This window comes from Delphinapterus leucas, chromosome 2 (genome assembly GCF_059928025.1).
Source record: "Delphinapterus leucas isolate spDelLeu-1000000601 "Yukka" chromosome 2, BTC_Dleu_Yukka2, whole genome shotgun sequence".
Lineage (NCBI taxonomy): Eukaryota > Metazoa > Chordata > Mammalia > Artiodactyla > Monodontidae > Delphinapterus > Delphinapterus leucas.
The window spans coordinates 175,771,873-175,791,557 of NC_143130.1; the positions used below are offsets into that span (position 1 = coordinate 175,771,873).

Here is a 19,685-nt window from a genome sequence, read left to right on the forward strand (position 1 = left end):
CCTGTTGCCCAGGCCCGTGGTGAGAGGATGAGAGGGTGGGAGGCACAGGAGACAACAGCCCAGGGGCTGACCCCAGCCTCACTGCACTCTTCAACCTCCACGCCTGCCTTGGTTGCTTTCCCCCAAAGCAGGATGCACGGCCTTCAGAAAAGAAGTCTCTGGGTCTGGCCCCTCCCCTCCAGTGACACCTCCCTGCCTTGGTTTAGGACTTGGGCATCGGAGGCTCCTGGGAAAGATATCCCAAATCTAGAGACCAGTTTTTCTTCTTCTTCCTTCCTCCCTCCCTCCCTCCCTCCCTCCCTCCCTCCCTTTCCTTTCTTTTTTTCCGTGTTGCACAGCTTGCAGGATCTTAGTTGCATAACCAGGGATTGGACTTGGGGCCGGGCAGTGAAAGCCCCGAGTCCTAACCACTGGACCACCAGGGAATTCTCAAGACCAGTTTCTTTGAGGGAACAAAGCCTAGTCTGTCTTCTGCACCCTCACCTGAGCAGGAAACCCACCAGCAGAGGGGACCCTGGGATTCTGTGCCAGGGCTGGGCACGGAGCGGAGAGCTCACCGTACCCCACGCCCATCTGCTTCCAATTCACATGAGCAGACAGATATGGAACCCTTTCAACTGGACATTAATCATTCACAGCAATTAGATCCCCGAGACCTCGCAGAGGGAGTGCGACGAGCCCAGGAAGGAAGGAAGCCCCGAAGCGCTAAGCAGCGTGGCTGTGCCAACCTAAGTGTGCCGACACAAAGGGAGATAAAGGCCCCGGGTTGCTCTCTCTCACCTGCCGTGTGCAAAGCCCCAACTGTGATCAGATGGCAGAGGGCTGCGCTGCAAAACGCTCGGTGGATTATTCTGCAGTAGGTATAATTGAAAGGATTAACATGAAGGCGATGTTTCCCTTCCAAAAATTCGAGGAACGCCAAAACGACTCTCATCTGGTCTGGTATGACTCATGTTTTAATAGAGGAACTTAATTTTCACTTCTGAGGAATTTGGGCTCCGGGAAACATCGTCTAAGAAACACTCATTTTGCTCCACCGACGAGAAGTACCGCCACCCCGAAAGTAAAAATAAAGGTCCCCCAGCCTGTCCCGTCTCCCAGAATCCACTGTCATCCACCGGGTGGAGCCTCCACACGCTGGGACAGAGCACGAGGTCTCAGGGGAGAGGGTGGGGTCTGAGGTCAACCAGGCAGGTCCTAACTTGGCGTGGTGGCCCTTCCCGTCTCGAAGGCACTGCTCAGGCCGGGCCTACCCAGAGGCACCTGGCAACACTGCACAGCAGCCCCTGGCATGGTACACTGTGTGGGCGGGATATGAGCCTCCTGAAGAGGGACGGTCTCCATATCCCGACCCTCTGGCATCCTCCGCCCAGCAGCAGTGGCTCCCAGGAGATTGCGCCCCAGGACACTGACTCCTGCCCCTGCCTGAGCCTGGCCCTCACGCCCAGCAGGGGCCGATGGAACCAGGGCTCAGAGGTCAGGACAACCTGTCACCACCCACCAGCTGCCTAATTAGTGGAGGCAAGATTCCCTACCTCCGTGATGAGACATCACAGAAGCTTCAGAAACACCCATCCCTTCCCAGACCCCGCCCTCCTCGCACCACCCGTGTGCCCACGTCCGTGTCCCTGCCCTGAGCCCCACAGAGACCCTGCCTCCCAGGGACCCTCCAGACACCCCACCCCACTCCGGATTCCAACAAGTGTTGAGTTTTACCTAAAAACTGAACCCACGATGAGCATCTGGGGTGCAGATTTCTTGCAACCAGCAGTACCTGGCAAACCTCTGCTTTTCTGCCTCTCTACCTTCCCAGCTGTATTTTCTTATTTACATTGCCCCCAGCAGGTCCCTAGCGCCCACAGCACCTAGCTGATGGACGGTTCCTGAAGGGGAGTAGGGATCATGGGGGCCGGCTTGAGGCCGCAGCACCCGAGTACCACCGTCACACCACGGAAGAGCCCCACAGGTGAGAATTTCCCATCAAGCACGCCTGGACAGAGGATGCTCCAAGATACCACCAATCCTCAGGTGCTCATCACCGCATCCTGGCAGCTCTGTTACCTGACTGGCCGCAGCAGGAGTCCCTTCTCTGTGCTGCGCACCATTCACCAAGGCTTCCGCAGGACCCGACAGTGACCGGGATGGCGCCTGCCACCCCTACCCCAACCCTGCGATGGAGAACAGATATCCAGATCCCCTCCCCACCTCTTCCCCACCTCTGCTCCGGCCAAGGGAGAGGCGCTCATTTATAAGTTGCAGATAATGTCGCCCACCATTCATCCAAATGTGTCAGTTACATCCCATTAGACGGTAATTATTTTTTAATTAAAACTAAGAAAACTGGCATGCCTGTGCCGACTTTATGCATCTGTTATGGGTTAAAATAGCTTTTAAAAAATGTTTCGGAGACCGCAGTCTATTGTGGCCATGGCCTCTGCCAAAGAAAACGCAAGCTTGCTTATTTTCTCTGTGGGGCGCGACAGCGCCTGTGTGTGCCGGAACAGAATCGGCTGGCCGTGAAAAGAATTCTAAATAAAACACAAACATGGAATTTGGCAACGCCACAGAAGCAAGCTTAAGACTAATTCCAGCATGCGGACGGCTCTCACATAGTAAGTCTGGCTCCAGCATAAATGAAACCAGGCACTGTAAAATACCAAGCAAGTTGGAGTTTCAACTTAAAGGGACAGAACGCTGGTTCCAGGTATAAAAGCTTATTAAGCCGGCTCACACTGGCTCCATAAATCCATAGGTTATTAGCTGTTTGCTTTCAGCCAATCCCTCCTTAAAGAGATGCATATTAGGAGAGAGAGAAAGAGAGAAGGAGAAATGAAAACCATCATTTTGCACTTGACTTTTAGTGCAGCCGTTCTGGAAATACTGTGTTCATTATCTCAATTAGAGGAGAAAGACTGTCAGACCTCAAATACACACAAACCCAAAAGGGAGGGGAAGGTGAGGGAGGGCCCGAGGGATGCAAGGTAGGAATGCCCATCGCACTGGGAAGATGAAAACGGTCCCCCCCCCCCAGAAACCAGAAACCAGAAACATCAGGGGGTGGGACTCGGCCACAGGGGGAAAGCCATGTGGATGCTGGAATACCCCCACCCAGGGAAACAGCAATGGTAAGGATTTTGATAATAATTATAGCAACAATAAAAATAGTATAGTAATACCTGCTACTGTGCACCACCTTTCATATACCAGCTGTGGCTGAAGGTGGTATAGTATAACAGGGACAGTTCTAAAGTCTAACCAAGCGGTTAAGGGCTCGGAAGTCAGACTTGCCTCAGTTTCCAAATGTGTAAAATGGGGTAACAGTGCCTTCCTCACAGAACTGGGGTGAGGGATGCTGAGGATGCAGCCCATGGTAAGCATTTAGCAAAGCACCCCTGTCAGAGTCGGGACTTGAACTCAGCCGTCCTAAGGCAAAGCTGGCAGCCCCCTGCCACACTCTCCTGGGCAGGGCACCCACGGGACTGGCCAGATTTTCCGGACTGGGAACTGCGGGCTCCCTCTGAGATTGGGGTGGGGCAGGGGCCGCAGTCTCCCCCAGAAGGTACTGAGAAGGCCAGTTCATCCCCAGAGAGAGACTTGCCCTCAAAGGCTTCAGCGGACCTTAGCGCTGAAACATGATCGCACACACCGCAATCCAGGAAGAACTGCAAAGTTCAGGGAAGAAAAATAATCAGAAGTGTCTCCACCATAAACACCCGGCACTGGGCGGAGGTGCAGGTGGGGGAGGGCCCTGTTCTGTGTTGACAGTGCTTCCACACCACCACACACACACATACAACGCGCACACACACACATGCATACATACACACACTCACATATACATACACACGTATGCATGTACAGACATAAACACATGCACTCACATATAAATACACTCACATATACATACAAAATACACGCACGTGCGTATACATACACATGCATGCACAAATACACACATTCATACACACAAATATACACTCAGATATTAACACACAAACACACAGGGCCTCCTATTACGGGGTCTGTGCCAGGCCCAAGGACCTGGCAGAGGCAATGGGAAAAACCAGGGAGACTATTACATGAGGCGATGTTTTGCTCCAAATGAAAAAGGCATGGAATGTTTTCCCTCAAGTCTTGGTTATTTCTTGCAGGTCCACTCAGACCCGGCTCATCACAGCCTCGCCCAGAGGGAAGCCCTGACCCTCCTGGTCCCGGAGTTAAACCAGCTTCAATCCTCCCAGTGGACCAGGTGTGGCCACAGTCAGGCCGCTCAAGGACTACCCTCCCAGCAAAGATATGCGCGGCCAAATGGGGGTTCCTGACCCTCTGACCCACCCCCGTCCCCACCCTGCTCCACAGGCTACTGCACCCTGACTTGGTGACATCATACATGTGCATCTTCCTGAAAAGATGCTCGACGTCTTAGAAAATGCAGACTAAAAATACCCCTGGCTTCTCAGAGCCGGTTTACAAAAATAATTATATTTTCTTAAAAAAAAGTAGATTATAGGCGAGTATGTGTCCGGCTATTTTTAGCTTCTATTCAACTCTACTAATTTTTTCTCATAATAATCATTGCAGACTTTTTTTTTTTAAAGCCACCCGCCTCTCTGTTAATAACTGTGTTCTGACTTGGCACGGGGGATTGGGAGGGAGGGCACACAACCTTCCGTAAACCATGCAGGTCTGAGTGCTGCCCAGAGGTGACAGCGTCTGAGAATCACCGAATTCCTGGGGAAAGGAACATGTGGCCATTCCTTCGGAGACCAGCTCCAAGTTCAACCCACCACGCATTTGGGGGACTCCCCGCATGCACCTGAATCTGTCCCAGACCTCAGGAGTTCACAGAGGGCACCGAACTGGGGTTCCTGGCCTGGAGGGGCTCACAATCCAGGAAGGGGTATGTCGTGGGTTGAATGGCGGCCCCCCGAAATGAAACACCCATAACCAAATCCTTAGAATCTGTGAATATGACCTTATTTGGAAAAAGGGTCATTGCAGACATAATTAAGTTCAGAATCTGAGATGTCGCCCTAGATTACCCGGGTGGGCTCTAAATCCAATGACAGTTGTCCTTTTAATTATCCAGGAGAGAAAACAGACCCCCAAGGAGGAGGCCACGTGACTATGGAGGCAGAGACGGGAAGGATGCGGCCACAAGCCAAGGAATGCCCGGAGCCACCAGAAGCTGGAAGAGGCCAGGGGCAGATTCTCCCCTTCAGAGGGAGCACAGCCCTGCTGACATCTCAGCAAGGTTGGCATGATGACCCCCAAGCAGAGGCAGATAGGAGAGGCTCAGGGAGGGGCAGCACAGGCCCCGGGACACCAGCCACCCTTAACCTTGCCCCCAGGTGTCCCCACTCTAAATACACTTTCTGCTGAACTGAACCCAAATCAACGCCCTGAGGACACAGCAGGAAGGAAAGTGAAAACTGTCCATTTGCAAAATTTTCTTCCCCTCAACTCTCAAGCTAGTGAAATGTTTAGCTGACAGCCAAAAACCAGCATCTGGGAGACGAGGCCACGGTGGGGAAGCATTTACAAGAGAGACTGATGTTAGAGACCCTGAAAGGAACTGAAGACACTGGCCCATGACCAGGGCCACAAGCACCAAGCCTGAGTCAGTGGGGGCTGGTTCCATGCCGGACGCTCAGGCCTATTAACCACATAACCTGGGCCAGCTGGTGTCCACATCCCTGAGACTCAGATTACCATATGGTCCAGCAATTCCACCCTGGGTATTCACCCAAAGAACTGAAGGCAGGGTCTCCCACCATTACGCGTACACCCACACTCCCGGCAGCACTATACACAGTAGCCGGAAGGTGGAAATAACCAGTGTCCATGACAGGATGAATGCATCAACTCTGGTCCAGCCACACAACGGATACTACTCAACCTTTCCCACCTTTCCCATAGAGGAAGGCGTAACCTCTATGGGAAGAGAACCTGAAAAAGAATGACTATATGTATATGTATAACTGCATCACTTAGCTGTATACCTGAAACTAACACAACATTGTAAATCAACTCTACTCCAACAAGAAATAACAATTATATTTAAAGAAAGAAAGAAAGAAAAAGCAAGGTGATTCTGACACACGCTGTAACCTTGAGGACCTAATACTGAGTGACACCAGCCAGACACCAAAAAGACCGTGATTCCACTCATAGGAGAGCCCCAGAGTGGTCAGACTCATAGAGACAGGAAGTGGAATGATGGTTGTGGGCTGGAGTTGGGGGGGGGGGGGAATGAGTGTTTAATGGGGACAGAGCTTCCATTTGTGATGACAAAAAAGTGCTGGTGATGGATGGTGGTGATGGTAGCAGGACAATGTGACTGTACTTAATGCGACTTGACTAAAAAGGGTTAAAATGGTACATTTCATGTTTTGCAGAGTTTACCAAGATTAAAAAAAAAAAAAATTCCAGCACACATAGGCTCAAACCGTTGCGAGAGGGCTTCCCTGGTGGCGCAGTGGTTGAGAGTCCGCCTGCCGATGCAGGGGGCGAGAGTTCGTGCCCCGGTCCGGGAAGATCCCACGTGCCGCGGAGCGGCTGCGCCCGTGAGCCATGGCCGCTGAGCCTGCGCGTCCGGAGCCTGTGCTCCGCAACGGGAGGGGCCGCGGCAGTGAGAGGCCCGCGTACCGCAAAAAAAAAAAAAAAAAAAAAAACGAGAAAGAATCGGTGCAGATGATCGTATGCAGCCCGTGCACACAGTGGGCCCTCAAGCAGTGGTTCCCTTTACTAGTAAAGCAAGAATAAAACAAGGCGCTGGTTAATAAAGCACAAGGAAATTCAAGACGAGGGCGCCTGCGTCAGCGCTGCTCACATACAGCTCCAAGGGCGACTCAGGCACCCGGGGGCCTGGTCCCGCCAGCCACTCCTCACCTCTTACGAACAAAGGCAATCATTAAAAATGTCTGGACTTATGGAAAGACTCCAACTGCCCCTGTCTCTGCAGGTGGTGACTCCGTTTTTGCATTAACCTCCCTGGAGAAGTCCCGAGACCTCTGATCCCTTCCGCTGAAATCATAAAACACAGGCATTCTTATCACCCCGAGCTGCTCTGTGATTCATAACCTGCTCCTCTCCCTCACACCTGCCAGGTACAAGGCCAGCAGGTGGGCGGTCTGGGAGCCAGAAAGCAAGAAAAGGAGCAGGCTGTGGTTCCCAGACCCAAGGAGACCCGGGTTCAAATCCCACCTCTGCCGTCTACCAGCTGTGCAACTTCGGGCAAGTCGCATCACCTCTCTGGTCACAGTCTCGTCACCTGTGAACTACAGAATAGGTTGCCTTCCTAAGGGAGAAGCTTACACTTGTGGGAAGGCCCCTGCAGAGAGCCTGATGCCCAGTGGGGACACAAAAATGATGACCGGGCCATGACCCGGTGGCCCCCTGCTAAGTGTAAGGACGCTGATGGGAGAGGAAATCACGGTGGATGCATCACCCACCCTGACCACACACCGTCGTCACACCCACACCCCACCCCCACCCCGGGCTCTCGGTTATTATTAACTAACACCCAAGGAGGGGGTGGGAGTGAGGGGCAGGCTATAATTCCCCGCAGGTATAACGCCGGGCAGCTCCGAGCAGCTAAACCCCACACAGCGGGACCCCTGCCCGCCAAGGGCGTCTTCCCATCGCTTTTTGGATTAAATTGGCCAGCCTTGATTATGTTTGGATAAACTGTATTTCATGGTTTAGACTATTTGGGTTTGATTGTGAAATATGCACAGTACGCAGCCCCTCTGCCCTGACCGGCCCTGGGGTTTGAAAAGTCAAGTACATCTTGTTCCTCCCACCAAAAAAGCAACAAGGAACACCTCCAGCTGTAAGGACGATGAAAAGTTGGTTTCTCCTGAAGGAGGAGAAATTGCTTCTAGGGAACTGTGTATGAAAATGAGATGGGAACAGCATGCCCTGTATTTCTTCGGCTTGCTCTCACAAACATGAACACACCTTTTCTGGGTCTTTGTCATCCACCAGCACCTAGAGGGCTCGGCCAGCCCAAGCACTGGGAAGACCAAAATAGGGATATAAGTCAACCTGGTGTGTGAAGGAATCTGAGGTTGATTTGATGAGAAAAGCTTTTCCCATGCTCCAGGCCTCTTCATCAATGTCACAACTTCCCTCTGGTGGTCTGAGGGTCCAGAAACACTCTGTGTCCCCGCAAGTCACTAACAACTCAGACCCCTAAGGGGCCAGCCGGGGCTACAGAAGGCTCACTGGGTCAGCAGGACCCCTCCTGGCAGGTACCCACACCCACATCTGTCACTGACCCACGCCTTGGAAGAAGCCTGTCCCCTCCGCCAGCCTCACCTTCTCCATCAGGAAAATCCCAGTGGTCCTCGGGGGCCCTCCCAGCTCCCACAAGCCCAGTTGTTTAACTTCCTTTAAGCAGAGAAAGGCATCACGGAGCGTGTACCTCGCACTCTGTACTCCCCCACTGCCGTGAGCTCCTCTAGGGCAGAGACCCCAGGGAGCTCATTCCTGGATCCCTGGAGCCCAGCCCAGATCAGGCACCAGCATGATCGGTGAAGGAAGGAAGACGCAGGGGACTCTCCCAGGATCGTGTCCGAATGTGGTCTTGTCTCTCACGGGTGAGCTGCTTTTCTGTTGCCCACGTGTGAGCCACCAAGCAGCCCAAAGTGAAGCCGGAAGGGAGAGCCGAGAACACGACTTCACAGCTGGCCAGACCTGAGTTCCGATCTCAGTTCTGCTGTTTGTGTGCTGTGTGACCCCCGGGGCATTGCTTGGCCTCTCTGAGCTCCAGTATCCTCATGAGCAAAAGGATGGAGCTGCCTTTCCTTACAGGTGTTATGACGACGGGTGACTGAGTGAGGTATGCAAAGTGCCCAGGACAGTGCTGGGAACTAGCAGGCCCTTTAGACACAGCGGCAAGTCTTAGGAGCAGTGATGGCGGTGGGCCGTCCTCCTCTTTCATTCATGCTAAGAAAACCTCCCAGGCAGGACTTTCAAACAGATGGCAACCAAGTCATCATCGAGGTACGGGGTACCCAAGGCTTTTCGACAGCCCAGCCTTCTCCTTCCTGCCCCCCACACTTCCCTTTGCCTCTGCTTCCCCACGTGCTGGTGATCAGCAGTGGCCACCCCAGAGTGGAAGCCCATCAGGGGACCCTCCAAGGCAGGGATCAAGAGTGGATACTTCTAGTGTCCCCATTTCCCAGATGGGGAAACTGAGGCTTGGAGAAAGAAAGCAGCTGGCCCAGGGTCACATATTGACACCCATGCACCTTGAGAACAAGGACTAAGCACGGTCCCATCTCTGGAGCTTCCCACAATGCCTGCAGCTCTTCCGCCAATATGTGTCCACTATGGCATTTAAGTTCAAGCATAAATCCATGCCACAGAAGAGATGCCCAAGAAGAGATGGAGCTGCCAGCGATCAAAGCACAACCACAGAATGTCTCAAACCTGGGACGCACAGAGGCAGGTCCCCGCTGCAGATGGCAAAACTGGGGGCCCGAGAGGCTAGGTACAGGGCTCCCCAAAGCAAAATTTCTCTCCGTTGCCAAATCTAACTGCACGTTCCACATGGCTTCAGCTAGACGATGAATTTCCTTCTCCAGTTTTCAATATGAACTCAAGAGAGGCAGTATAGCCTAGTGGGCAGAGCCCGGGGGACTCGGTCCAAGCCGGCTCTGCCCCACACATCTTGGGGTCTCTTCCCCACTCTCTGCCTCGGTGTCCCCATCTAGACAATGAAGGGGTTGGGTGAGATGATCTCTCGGGACCCCTGATCCTAGATCGTTTAAAATTAACTCAAGCCTTCAGGTCACCAGAGGCGGACCCATTTCTGGACCATTCCATCCAAGCAGAGGGCGCACAGCCTCCTCTGCCCCTTTCGGATTCCCTTTCAAGCTGCAGAACGTGGCCGCCTTGCTCTGAGATCTCTGATGTCGGTGGCCAGTGCTGCTTCTTCACATCCACTAACTGCTTTAAAGCGCTGCACCCAGCGCTGCATTAAAAATTAATTACACATGCTATTTTATTGCCAGTGCATAATGTAATGAGCACCAGCTGTGCTAAACAGCCAAACTCCTTTTTAAGACGGCTGTAAAAAAAAGAAAGAAAGAAAGAAACTGCACTTCCAAAGGCCTCTCCTGTCAGAGCAGAAAAACAGCAACATCTTGTGCGGATTTGAACAGAACTCTTTGATTTAGCTCTGCCTTCAGAACGTCTGAAGGGCCGGCTTGGAGAGGGAAACGAAATCTGGTGAGGCTGCACCAGTCTCCACTCCGGGATGTTGCTGGGACCCCCCTTTTATCTAAGGACAGTCATGCGGGTAGGTGCCCCTGCCCCCCACTAGGCAGCATCGCACTCCTTCTGGCCCCCAATCCCCGTCTGGCGCCCGGTGGTGCTGGAGGAGATGTGAGTCTGCAGCTCTGGCGGACAGGGGACTTTTCTGGAGTCCACCCAAGCCCTGCCACCCTCCGTCCCGGGAGCCTTGCAGCTCTCCATGGCCTCTCCCGGCACTTCCTCCAATTACTGAAGGAGGTGCCTGGGTTCTAAAGGCAGGTGGTCAAGGGCAGCCTCTGCAGCAGTGTGATCCCAAGAAGCCAGCAGACACCAGAGCAGACTCCAGGAAGCACTGATAAGCTGGACCAACAGCCCCTTGCACGATGCAGACACCGGCGCAGGGCGTACAGACGACTCTTTAAATTTTTAATAACTCCCCTGAAAGCCCTTCCTCCACAGCGATCCAACCACCATGGCCCCTGGGACCTGGTGAGCCCAGAAAGACCCCACAAGGAATGGGACTTTGCAGAATCAGGAGAAAGGCAAGGGAGTGTCTGGAACCTTCCCCGAAAGAGTGCTTCTGTCCACCCACACTCACCCACACTCACTTCTCTTCTTCACCCCATACTCACCCCTCCCTCCAAGGTCTCCATGGAGGCCCCCACGCCCCACCGGAGCGCCTCTGCACCCCCTGCCCCAGACTGGAGGCATATGCACCAGCAGGGGCCTGGAGAGCGTTGCCATCTTGGGCCACATCGCCCTGCGGCTGCCCACTGATCCTCCCGTGTCAATCAAACCCAGACCGAAATGAAACTACGGCTTGCTTCTTGTTCTGGTATGAAATGTGCAAAGCACAGACCATATCATTAACATAAAACTTCCAGAAATAAGACCACTTTCCAGACAGACTGTATTAATTGCATCAAGCTTCCACAGCTAGGGTGGTCTAAGCTACGGCATCCCATTGGAAGGATTCGGTTATAAAAAACAACGCAAAATGAACACTGGGATATAACTGAAAGAGGAGAAAACGACAGATTCTACTGTGAAACCCTACTATTTACTTACAGGTATTCTTTTATCTTTATTGGCCCTTTAACCCACGCCAAGACACCCCAGACTAGTTAAATAACACAGCAAGCACAATTTCAGTAGAAAAGTAAATTGAATTTAACTTTACAAGATTGCCCTGTGATTTCAGCATATACTAGTGACTGCAACTGACTCCTTCTATTAAATCCAAACACTTCACTTCCCCGAGCCGGGATCCTGTGCGTTCTTGCTGAAGACCTTGAACTTCACCAAGCGCATGTATTAATCATTATGGCTGATGACCATTTGTGGCTTTTAAATATGCAATGAAGTTTCTCAGTTCCTTTTCCACTTCCCAATGCTGGTACATGATCTGAGCCAGCCAAGAGGCTAAATGCCTTTAAGAATGGAAACTAGGGATCCAGCTTGATTCCAAACAGAGCCGAGCAGGTAATGATATAATGATGTGAAATCCATCCTGCTCATGCATGAGTCAGAATGTCTGGAGGGCTCACTCAGCAAGAGGCATTGTTCTCAGCACCTGGCATGTATGACCTCAGCCAGTCCTCAGAACAAGTCTTCAATGACCCCCATTTTACAGGTGGGGAAACTGAGGCAGAGGGTGGAAATGACTTGTCCAAGGTCACAGAGCCATACAGGACTGAGCAGCCTTCACCCTGCAGTCTGATACTCTGATGACTGCCTCCCAATGGTAGAAACCTCAGAATAGGGAAGGGTTCAGGGGTCCAAAGCCCAGTGGTTCTCTGAACACCCCACCCCTGCCTTGGGAACCCCCGCCAAGTCCCATACCCAGGCATCCCTAGCATCTCAGTAATCGACACTGATCAATATGTTCTCAATATGAGGAGCCTCGTTTTTTTGTTTGTTTTGTTTTGTTGCGGTACGTGGGCCTCTCACTGCTGTGGCCTCCCCCATTGCAGAGCACAGGCTCCGGACGTGCAGGCTCAGCGACCATGGCTCACGGGCCCAGCTGCTCCACGGCATGTGGGATCCTCCCGGACCAGGGCACGAACCCGTGTCCCCTGCATCGGCAGGCGGACTCCCAACCACTGTGCCACCAGGGAAGCCCAAGGAGCCTCATTTTTAAATGCTACATATGTACCACACACACGTGTGTATGTGTGTGTGTGTATACATATATATATTTACACAAGGGGAAACTGAGGCCCAGAGAGGGGAAATGACTTATTCAAGGTCACTGGCCAGGTGGAGTAAAGGCCAAGACCACAACCTTAGACTTTTGATTCCCCGGGCACCTTGGAGAAGTTCCTACGTGGAATTTCTCAGGGTAGAAATTTCAGTTTCCAGGAACACCGCAACTCAACAGAGTCAAAAAGCAAAAGGGGCTCCCCTGGTGGCGCAGTGGTTGAGAGTCCGCCTGCCGATGCAGGGGACGCGGGTTTTTGCCCCGGTCCGGGAAGATCCCACATGCCGCGGAGCGGCTGGGCCCGTGAGCCATGGCCGCTGAGCCTGCGCGTCCAGAGCCTGTGCTCCGCAACGGGAGAGGCCACAGCAGTGAGAGGCCCACGTACCGCAAAAAAAAAAAAAAAAAAAAAAAAAGCAAAGGGGACCCCTCCTTCCCACTGTGACCATCCGAAAGGTACACAAACACACATACCTGTGTGGTTTTCTCCCCCATAATATCACATCCTTTTATAAATAACCTCAAATGCATTCACAGGCATGCAATTAACCTGTGTGAAACACAGTTACATCAGGGTTTTCCATATTAATTTGAAGAGATAGGTTCAGTGTATCCTGATCTGAAAAGGGACAGAACAAAGTAAGGACGGCAGCCCCTTTCCATCTTTACAGAGGACCGCTTCTTCCTAACGGGTTACTGGGAATTTAATGGCTCCATTCAAACTACTAATTAAACAGGCACTAAAAACACTTTAGCAAACAGCCCAGTGCCAGGGACAGAGGCCACAAAGGGACCAAAACCACTGGAATAGTATATTTTCAGGTACTGAAACTGATCTGAATATACGATGGCACAGCCTGGAGCAGGCTAATTACCGCAGACCCATCGATGAAAGATCAGTGCCGGCGATCAGGGTAGAGCGTCGGAAGCTGAGGGTCGGCCCCTTAGCAGGTCAGGAGGAGAGGTCCCAGGGACCCCAGGAACAGACACAGCCCCACCTCACTCCCCTCCCCAGCACTGCCAGCAAGCACAGGGGCTGTTCACGGGCTCTGAGCCCTCACGGCATCAAATTCTAAAATCGAAGAAGGCTCTAAGCCAGGTGAGCCAATGCCAAAGGTGAAGCAGGTGCAGGATGAGTGACCCAGGATCAAACCCCACCTCTGCCCTTCCATCCCCTCCCTACAGGTCCCCATTCCCACTCCACCACCCAGCCCACCAGACTGCAAGCTGCAGGAGGGCTGGGACCTGCCATGATGGACCGCACTGTGGTCTGCACAAGAATGGATGAATGGGGGGTTCCCTGGCGGTCCAGTGGTTAGGACTCCACACTTCCAGTGCTGGGGGCCAAGGTTCGATCCCTGGTTGGGAAACTAAGATCCCACAAGACGCGCAGTGTGGCCAAAAAAAAAAAAAAAAATGAATGAATGAATGAGTGAACAAATGAAGGTGAGCCTCATTTTCTCGTCTGTAAAGTGGGGACAGTAAACCCACCTCCTAAGGTGGCTGTGAGCATTAAATTCAAGAACGCACACAAAATGCCTAGCACAAAGCAGCACACAGTAGGCCCTCAATTCACGGTCCCTCCAAGGAAGCGGGTGGCACTGTGGCTGAGAGAGTGACTGGGTGAGAACATCCCCAGGATGTAGGCAGAGGCATGGGGCTCAGCGGGAAGGGGGGTGGCCTTGTCGGGAGGCACCCTGACCACAAATCCCAGTTCTGCAACCTGGGCCCAGCCCCTCACCCTCCCCAAGCCTCTGTTTCCCCATCTGTAAAACAGGGGTGTAACAGCTCCTGCTCGGCACCACAGCTTCTAAGCAGAGCCAGAAGTTAAGCAAAGTGGAAAGTTAAGCAAAGCCCCAGGCACTCCACTGCCAGGGAGAGCGTGTGCCCGCACCACAGAACTTAACCAAGTCCAGTCATGAACGCTCAGGCTGATCTTTGACAGTACGGCCCCCCGAGTGGCTGCAGGGCTGCAGCACAGGAAGCCATTAGAGCAGGGCAGCCACCCAGACGGGGTAGGCATCCCACACTCAGCAAGCAGGGATCACAGCACAGACCTGCGGAGCTGGGACCGGAGCCCCAATCACCGTGGGCACCCAGGCAGCCCGGGGCAGGGAGCCGGCTTCTTTGTAAGCTGTGCGGACTCCTTCCCAGGTGATTCAGTCTTTGCTTTGTGCGTTCAAGACACAAGCCCAGTACCTATGATGTCACGATCTGTCACAGCAAGGGGTGCTGAAGGCTGCAGGCCACCCCACCAGCAGGAAGGCCCGGGGAGCTCTTGACCCTGGAGCTGGGCCACCTGTGGCCCTCTGCAGAGCTGTGGCTCTAACAGGGACCATCCCTTGGGACAGCTTCAATTAAAAGCAAAACCTGCCCAATAAACAGTTTTCCTTTTACCACTCGAGTCAAGAGAAAGCCTGCAACATACCCGGTGAGAAAGCAGGGACACAAAGAATCTACCCCGGCTCGGCACCCACCCTCTCCTTTCCCGGCCCCTGCAGGACATTCGCCACCACCGGTGTCTGTGTCAGCATCCCGGCTCCCGTGGCCTCAGTGCTTTTTGCATCAGGCTCCGCAAAGATACTGGTCAGGAGAGGCTGGAATGAGAGGTTACTGCCTGCAGATTCCAGGGACCCCAGGCCAGAGCAGGAGTTTGGGTTTTGCTTGGGGAGGGAGAAGGGATGTAACAGAGAGCAGGTCGGGTCGCCACACTGCGTTGTCTGCCCATCTGTATAATGGGCAGCCACGCCGACCCGGAGCTGGGCGCTCAGCCCCGCCCCCTACCCCTACCCCCACCCCCAACACACCCCACAATGTTTCACTCCCTCCCAGAGCCGAAGCTAACAGGCTCCTTCAGAGAAAACTTTTTTCTAAAAGTTAATGGGCAACACATTCTCGCAAAGAGAAACTCAGCATTTTGGACGGCTCCAGGGATGTACACAGACAACCAAAGAATCTTCTCCTAGCCATAAGCTGGGGGTGAGGGTACTGGTTGGGGTTGGGGAGGGGGGGCGGCAGTGGCGAGGGCAGAAGAAAACCTCAGATGTTAAGCGTTATCCAATTAAACTTTAGCTAAACAGCCCAAAGAGATGAAATTTGGAGGCTGGGGGAAGGCGTTCTGGGAGTGAGACCTAAGAATGGGTGGAGGCACGGGGGTATCTCCTGACCAATGGGGACCAGGGCACCCGGGTACAGCTCTGCTGACATCCTTCGCCATTTCCCCGGCACCTCCCCAAAAGTGCCTTCTGGGGTGCAAGTTGCACGTCTCCCCTGGGTCCCCACCTTGCCCCAGCCCACCTGGGAGAGGCAGCCGCCAGCCCTGCCCAGGGCACACCCCCCATCCCCGGGAGCCCACCCCCACCGCGGCCGTCGGTTACCTGACAACTGACACTGGCATCCAAAGGGAGCCTCCGTCTGACCCTCACCCTGAGTCCCGTCACCCGAGACAGGGCGCGCGCTGCAGCACGGCAGGGGGAAGCAGGGCGGTAGAGCGCCCAGGGCACGAAGAGGTGAAGTAATCACAGATGTGTGAGGGTGGGAGGAGGAAGCAGCTATGGGGGCCATCGCTGGCAGCTGGGCAGGCCTGCACGGCCCTGGAGAGAAAACAATAGAAAAGGCTGGTCAGTCGGACCCTGGACTGGGCAAGGGCTTCAGGGTGTGGAACGGGGCCCGGGGCAGAGGGCTGCAGGCTGCCCTTCCAGGGTGGGAGGCTCAGGGTGCCAGCCCCTGTGGGGGGCTTGGCAGGGGTGGAGAAGGGGGATGCAGCTGGGACTCGGGTGGGGGCAGGGGGCAGGGAAGCGGGTGGGGCCTGAGGGGCTCCTACGTCCTCAGCTGCCAGGTTGGGCTGTCTTGGGACCAGACTTCCATCCCAGGGAGGCCTAATGCCGGGGCTGGGACAGATAGGAGCTGTTGGGGGCCCCTGATCCCAGGAAGGTCTCCCCAGGTAGGGACTTCTGGAGTGTTCTGGAGCAGACTCCATTTGGGGATCTGTTTCCCCAAATCTGGGCCACCCCCCTCTGGAAGACCCAGTAAGTTCCAGGCCACCACTGTTCGCTCCATCAGGATGGGCTGCTGGTGCAGGCCTCGGACACCTCCAGGCCACCTCCCAGCGCCTGGGCACTGGATGAGCCTCCAGCCCAGAGGACCACCAGCCGGTGCCCCCTCCGGCCCACAGTCCTCAGCAACCAACACCTACACGCAGCACCCAAGCCCCAAGGCCTGTGGGACGGCTCTGAACCTCCTCCCCGAGAAAGCCCTGGCACCGCCCAGCACCCCTCTTCACACCTCCCCGGGTCTGACAGCCACAGCGCAGGGCCAGGGGCCTGCCTGTCTCCACCAGCCCTACAGCTCGCCCGGGCTCCCCGGCAAGGCCTGCGTTTGATTTGGCCGTTTATCTTAAATGGCTAAGAGACCACCAGGGCAAAACATTTGTGTGAAGCCCTTGCCAAAACCACAAGTGAAGAAGCCCAAATTCCCTGGGTAAATAATTGAGCGGAGAAGCATCAGACAAAAGGGAAACATCAAGAAGATGACGGGCAGCTGGGCCCCGGGCCGGCCCTGCCAGGGATGCCACCCCGCACCCCCAGGCTGTCAGTGCCCCGCACAGGTCTACAGGGACGGGGATCTGCCCACTCTACGGCCCCCATGAGGGAGTACCCCGTCCGGAAGAGCCACAGGGCCCTGCAAGCCCACCGTGAGCCAGCGGCCTGTCAATCTTGGTCGTGAGTGAGCTTCCCAGCATGCCCTTGGGGGCAGGGCTCAGCAGACCCACTGCACAGACCAGGAAACTGACGACATGACTGCAGAAAACTGCAGACAGCAGCAGACAGCCCCACCAAAGCCCCGGCTGGCTGCCTGGCTCCAGAAGCAGGGCTCTTTCTCTGTGCCCCCTGTCTCTCCAAAACAGGTATTATCCAGGACCGGGGGCATTAGAGCATTTGAGGACCACTTGCACATGTCCTGCCAAGAGGCCAACACTAACACCACCACCAGCACCTGGCCCCTCTGGGCCAATGAAGACCTTGTGCTAGGCTAGGCTCAGGGCCCAGGCCATTTCTGAGCCCATGACACAGCCCTGGAAGGTGTGGCCAAGACCTCATGAGCTGTTCCAGCCACAGACACTGAGCGCAAGGCCGAGTCCCAGATTTGGTGCAGGCCCTCAAGAAAGGTCAGCACCTGAGACCAATGTCGGCCACCTCCTCCCGGAAGCCTGCCCTGGCTGGTCCTTGCCTGAAACTCCCCAGCAGTGGACACAGCACGTCCGTCCTTGTCAACCACGTCAGCCCCACTTCACACCATGGAAAGCTCCGGGTCATCGTAACTGTGACAGCGGCTTTGTGCTGGGTCCCTACCACAAGGAGCTGGGCTCACTTCACCTCAAACACCTCACTCGGCAGGGAAGACCACCCCCCATTCCACAGGGGGGAAACTGAGGCTCGGGGAGGTCTGGACTCGAACCCAGTGTGTCTCCAAAGCCTGGATGTGCCCTGCCTCCGCCTGGGGCTGCAGCTGGGGTGGAGTAACCAGGGAACCCCAGAATCTTGAGAGGAAGGGTGGGAGGGAGCCTGAGGGTCCTTGGGCTGAGTCGGGCCGCTGGAGGTTACAAAAAACAACTCCGGGCCCCCAGGTTCTGGGTGAGGCCACAGCACAGCCACCACCATTTACCATGGCTGAGAAAACCAGCAGGATGGCCAGGTAACTGCTGTCCCAGGCCGGAAGGGTGCAGAACCTGTGTGTCCATGCTTGGGAGGAAGGACCAAAGGGCGTGTCTGGCCGCACCCCTCTCCTTCTGGAAAGGTCGGGCTGAGTTAGGGCCAGAGTCTGTAAAGGCAAAACGTCATCCTCCAACTCAGGTAGGGCTGGGGGGCTGGGCCGCCCCCTGGAGGGGCTTCTGAGTGGCCTCATTAGACTTCTGGCCTCCATGAAGCCCACCTGCTCCAGGGACTGGCTCAGTGGACGCAGGGGAGAGGGAAGCAAGGGTCAGGGGCTTCCAATCGTAAGCTGCCCACGGAGGACCCTCAGGGTGCTCTCAGAGGGAACCTCTGCCCTGGGGGAGGTCCCCTCATGCCAGCCGGAGCAGCTTAAACCGGAATCCTGCCCAAAGGTGGAACTCCAAAAACACTCTCCTGAAGCTGCAAAAGCCCAAGGTGATGCCAGGAGCCGCCTATTGTACGAGGACAGGAAGTGTCCGGAAGAGCACATCCACGGAGACTGAGACGGAAAGCAGAGAAGTGGCCGCCAGGGGCCGGGGAGGGGGGCCGGGGGAGTAAGGGCTAAAGGGTAGAGGGTTTCTTTGCGGGGATGATGGAAATGCTCTGATGTCAGTGTGACAGCTACACAACACAGTGAACATACTCAAAACCACTGACTGCGCACCTTAAACTGGTGAATTTTACATGATGTGACTCTTATCTCAATTTTTTTTAAAGCCCAACGTGAAGACTGTCTCTGGCTGCAGCACCTGTCCCAGGCCACCTCCCAGCCCTGGGGGTGGCTGCCTTGAAAAGCGCAGCCAGGGAATCTGGGATGAGACTGTGCACCTAAGTACAGGCGGGGGAAGCCCAGAGCACAGAGGCTGCACTGCCTCGGAGAGAGGCCCACGTCCGTCTCCTCCTCTGCCATCTCCTGGCCGCATGACCCGGTTTGAGTCACTGTCTCAGAGCCTCGCCTTTAAAGGAAGGTCAGGACGCGCCTGGCCAGAGCCAGGCTTCTAGTAAACACCCAATAACCGTCACTATCCTTCATTTATTTTCCATTCCGGAACTTTCTCTAACTCCCTATGGGTCCTCCCCACAGCATGGCAGCAAAGGCCACCACCACCCGTCCCCACAAAGCCCCGAAAGGCACTCCTTTAAAAAGGCACTTTCTTTTGAGATCTAGTCCGGCTCCCCTCTGGAACTGGAACAGACACACGTGTACCGAGGTATGTGGCAGAGGGACGCCAAGACGCCACCTCAGCCTTACGTGGGATCCAGGTGGCTTAAAGATAAAATCCCGGCTGGCTCGATTCCTTATCATGGAAGTTCACTTTGGTTAAAGGAAAAAGAAATAAACAATGGCTACATATGTCATCTCATTTAAGCCCAGCAGCCTTCCTATCAAATAGCTATTAGGACCCTCCTCTCACAGACAAGGAAACTGAGGCTGGGTGTCCAACACCACAAGGCTCAGAGGGCTGAGACTCTAGCTCTATGCAATCCATACAGAAAGGTACAAAATGACCAAA

The 19,685-nt window shown here is 54.6% G+C and overlaps 1 protein-coding gene across 9 annotated transcripts in view; it reads right to left on the bottom strand.

Annotated features, from left to right (window-relative positions):
- The window catches only part of BCL11B (BCL11 transcription factor B), a 97,200-nt gene that overhangs the window by 40,212 nt on the left and 37,303 nt on the right, over nt 1–19,685 (bottom strand). For 6 of the 9 annotated variants that reach the window (XM_022576132.2, XM_089908189.1, XM_089908188.1 and 3 more), the window contains one exon: nt 15,838–16,053. The exons of the other annotated variants lie outside the window; for them this stretch is intronic. In XM_022576132.2, the coding sequence (XP_022431840.1) occupies nt 15,838–16,053 (216 nt within the window). The remainder of the gene's footprint in view (nt 1–15,837; nt 16,054–19,685) is intronic. 9 annotated transcript variants of the gene reach the window in all.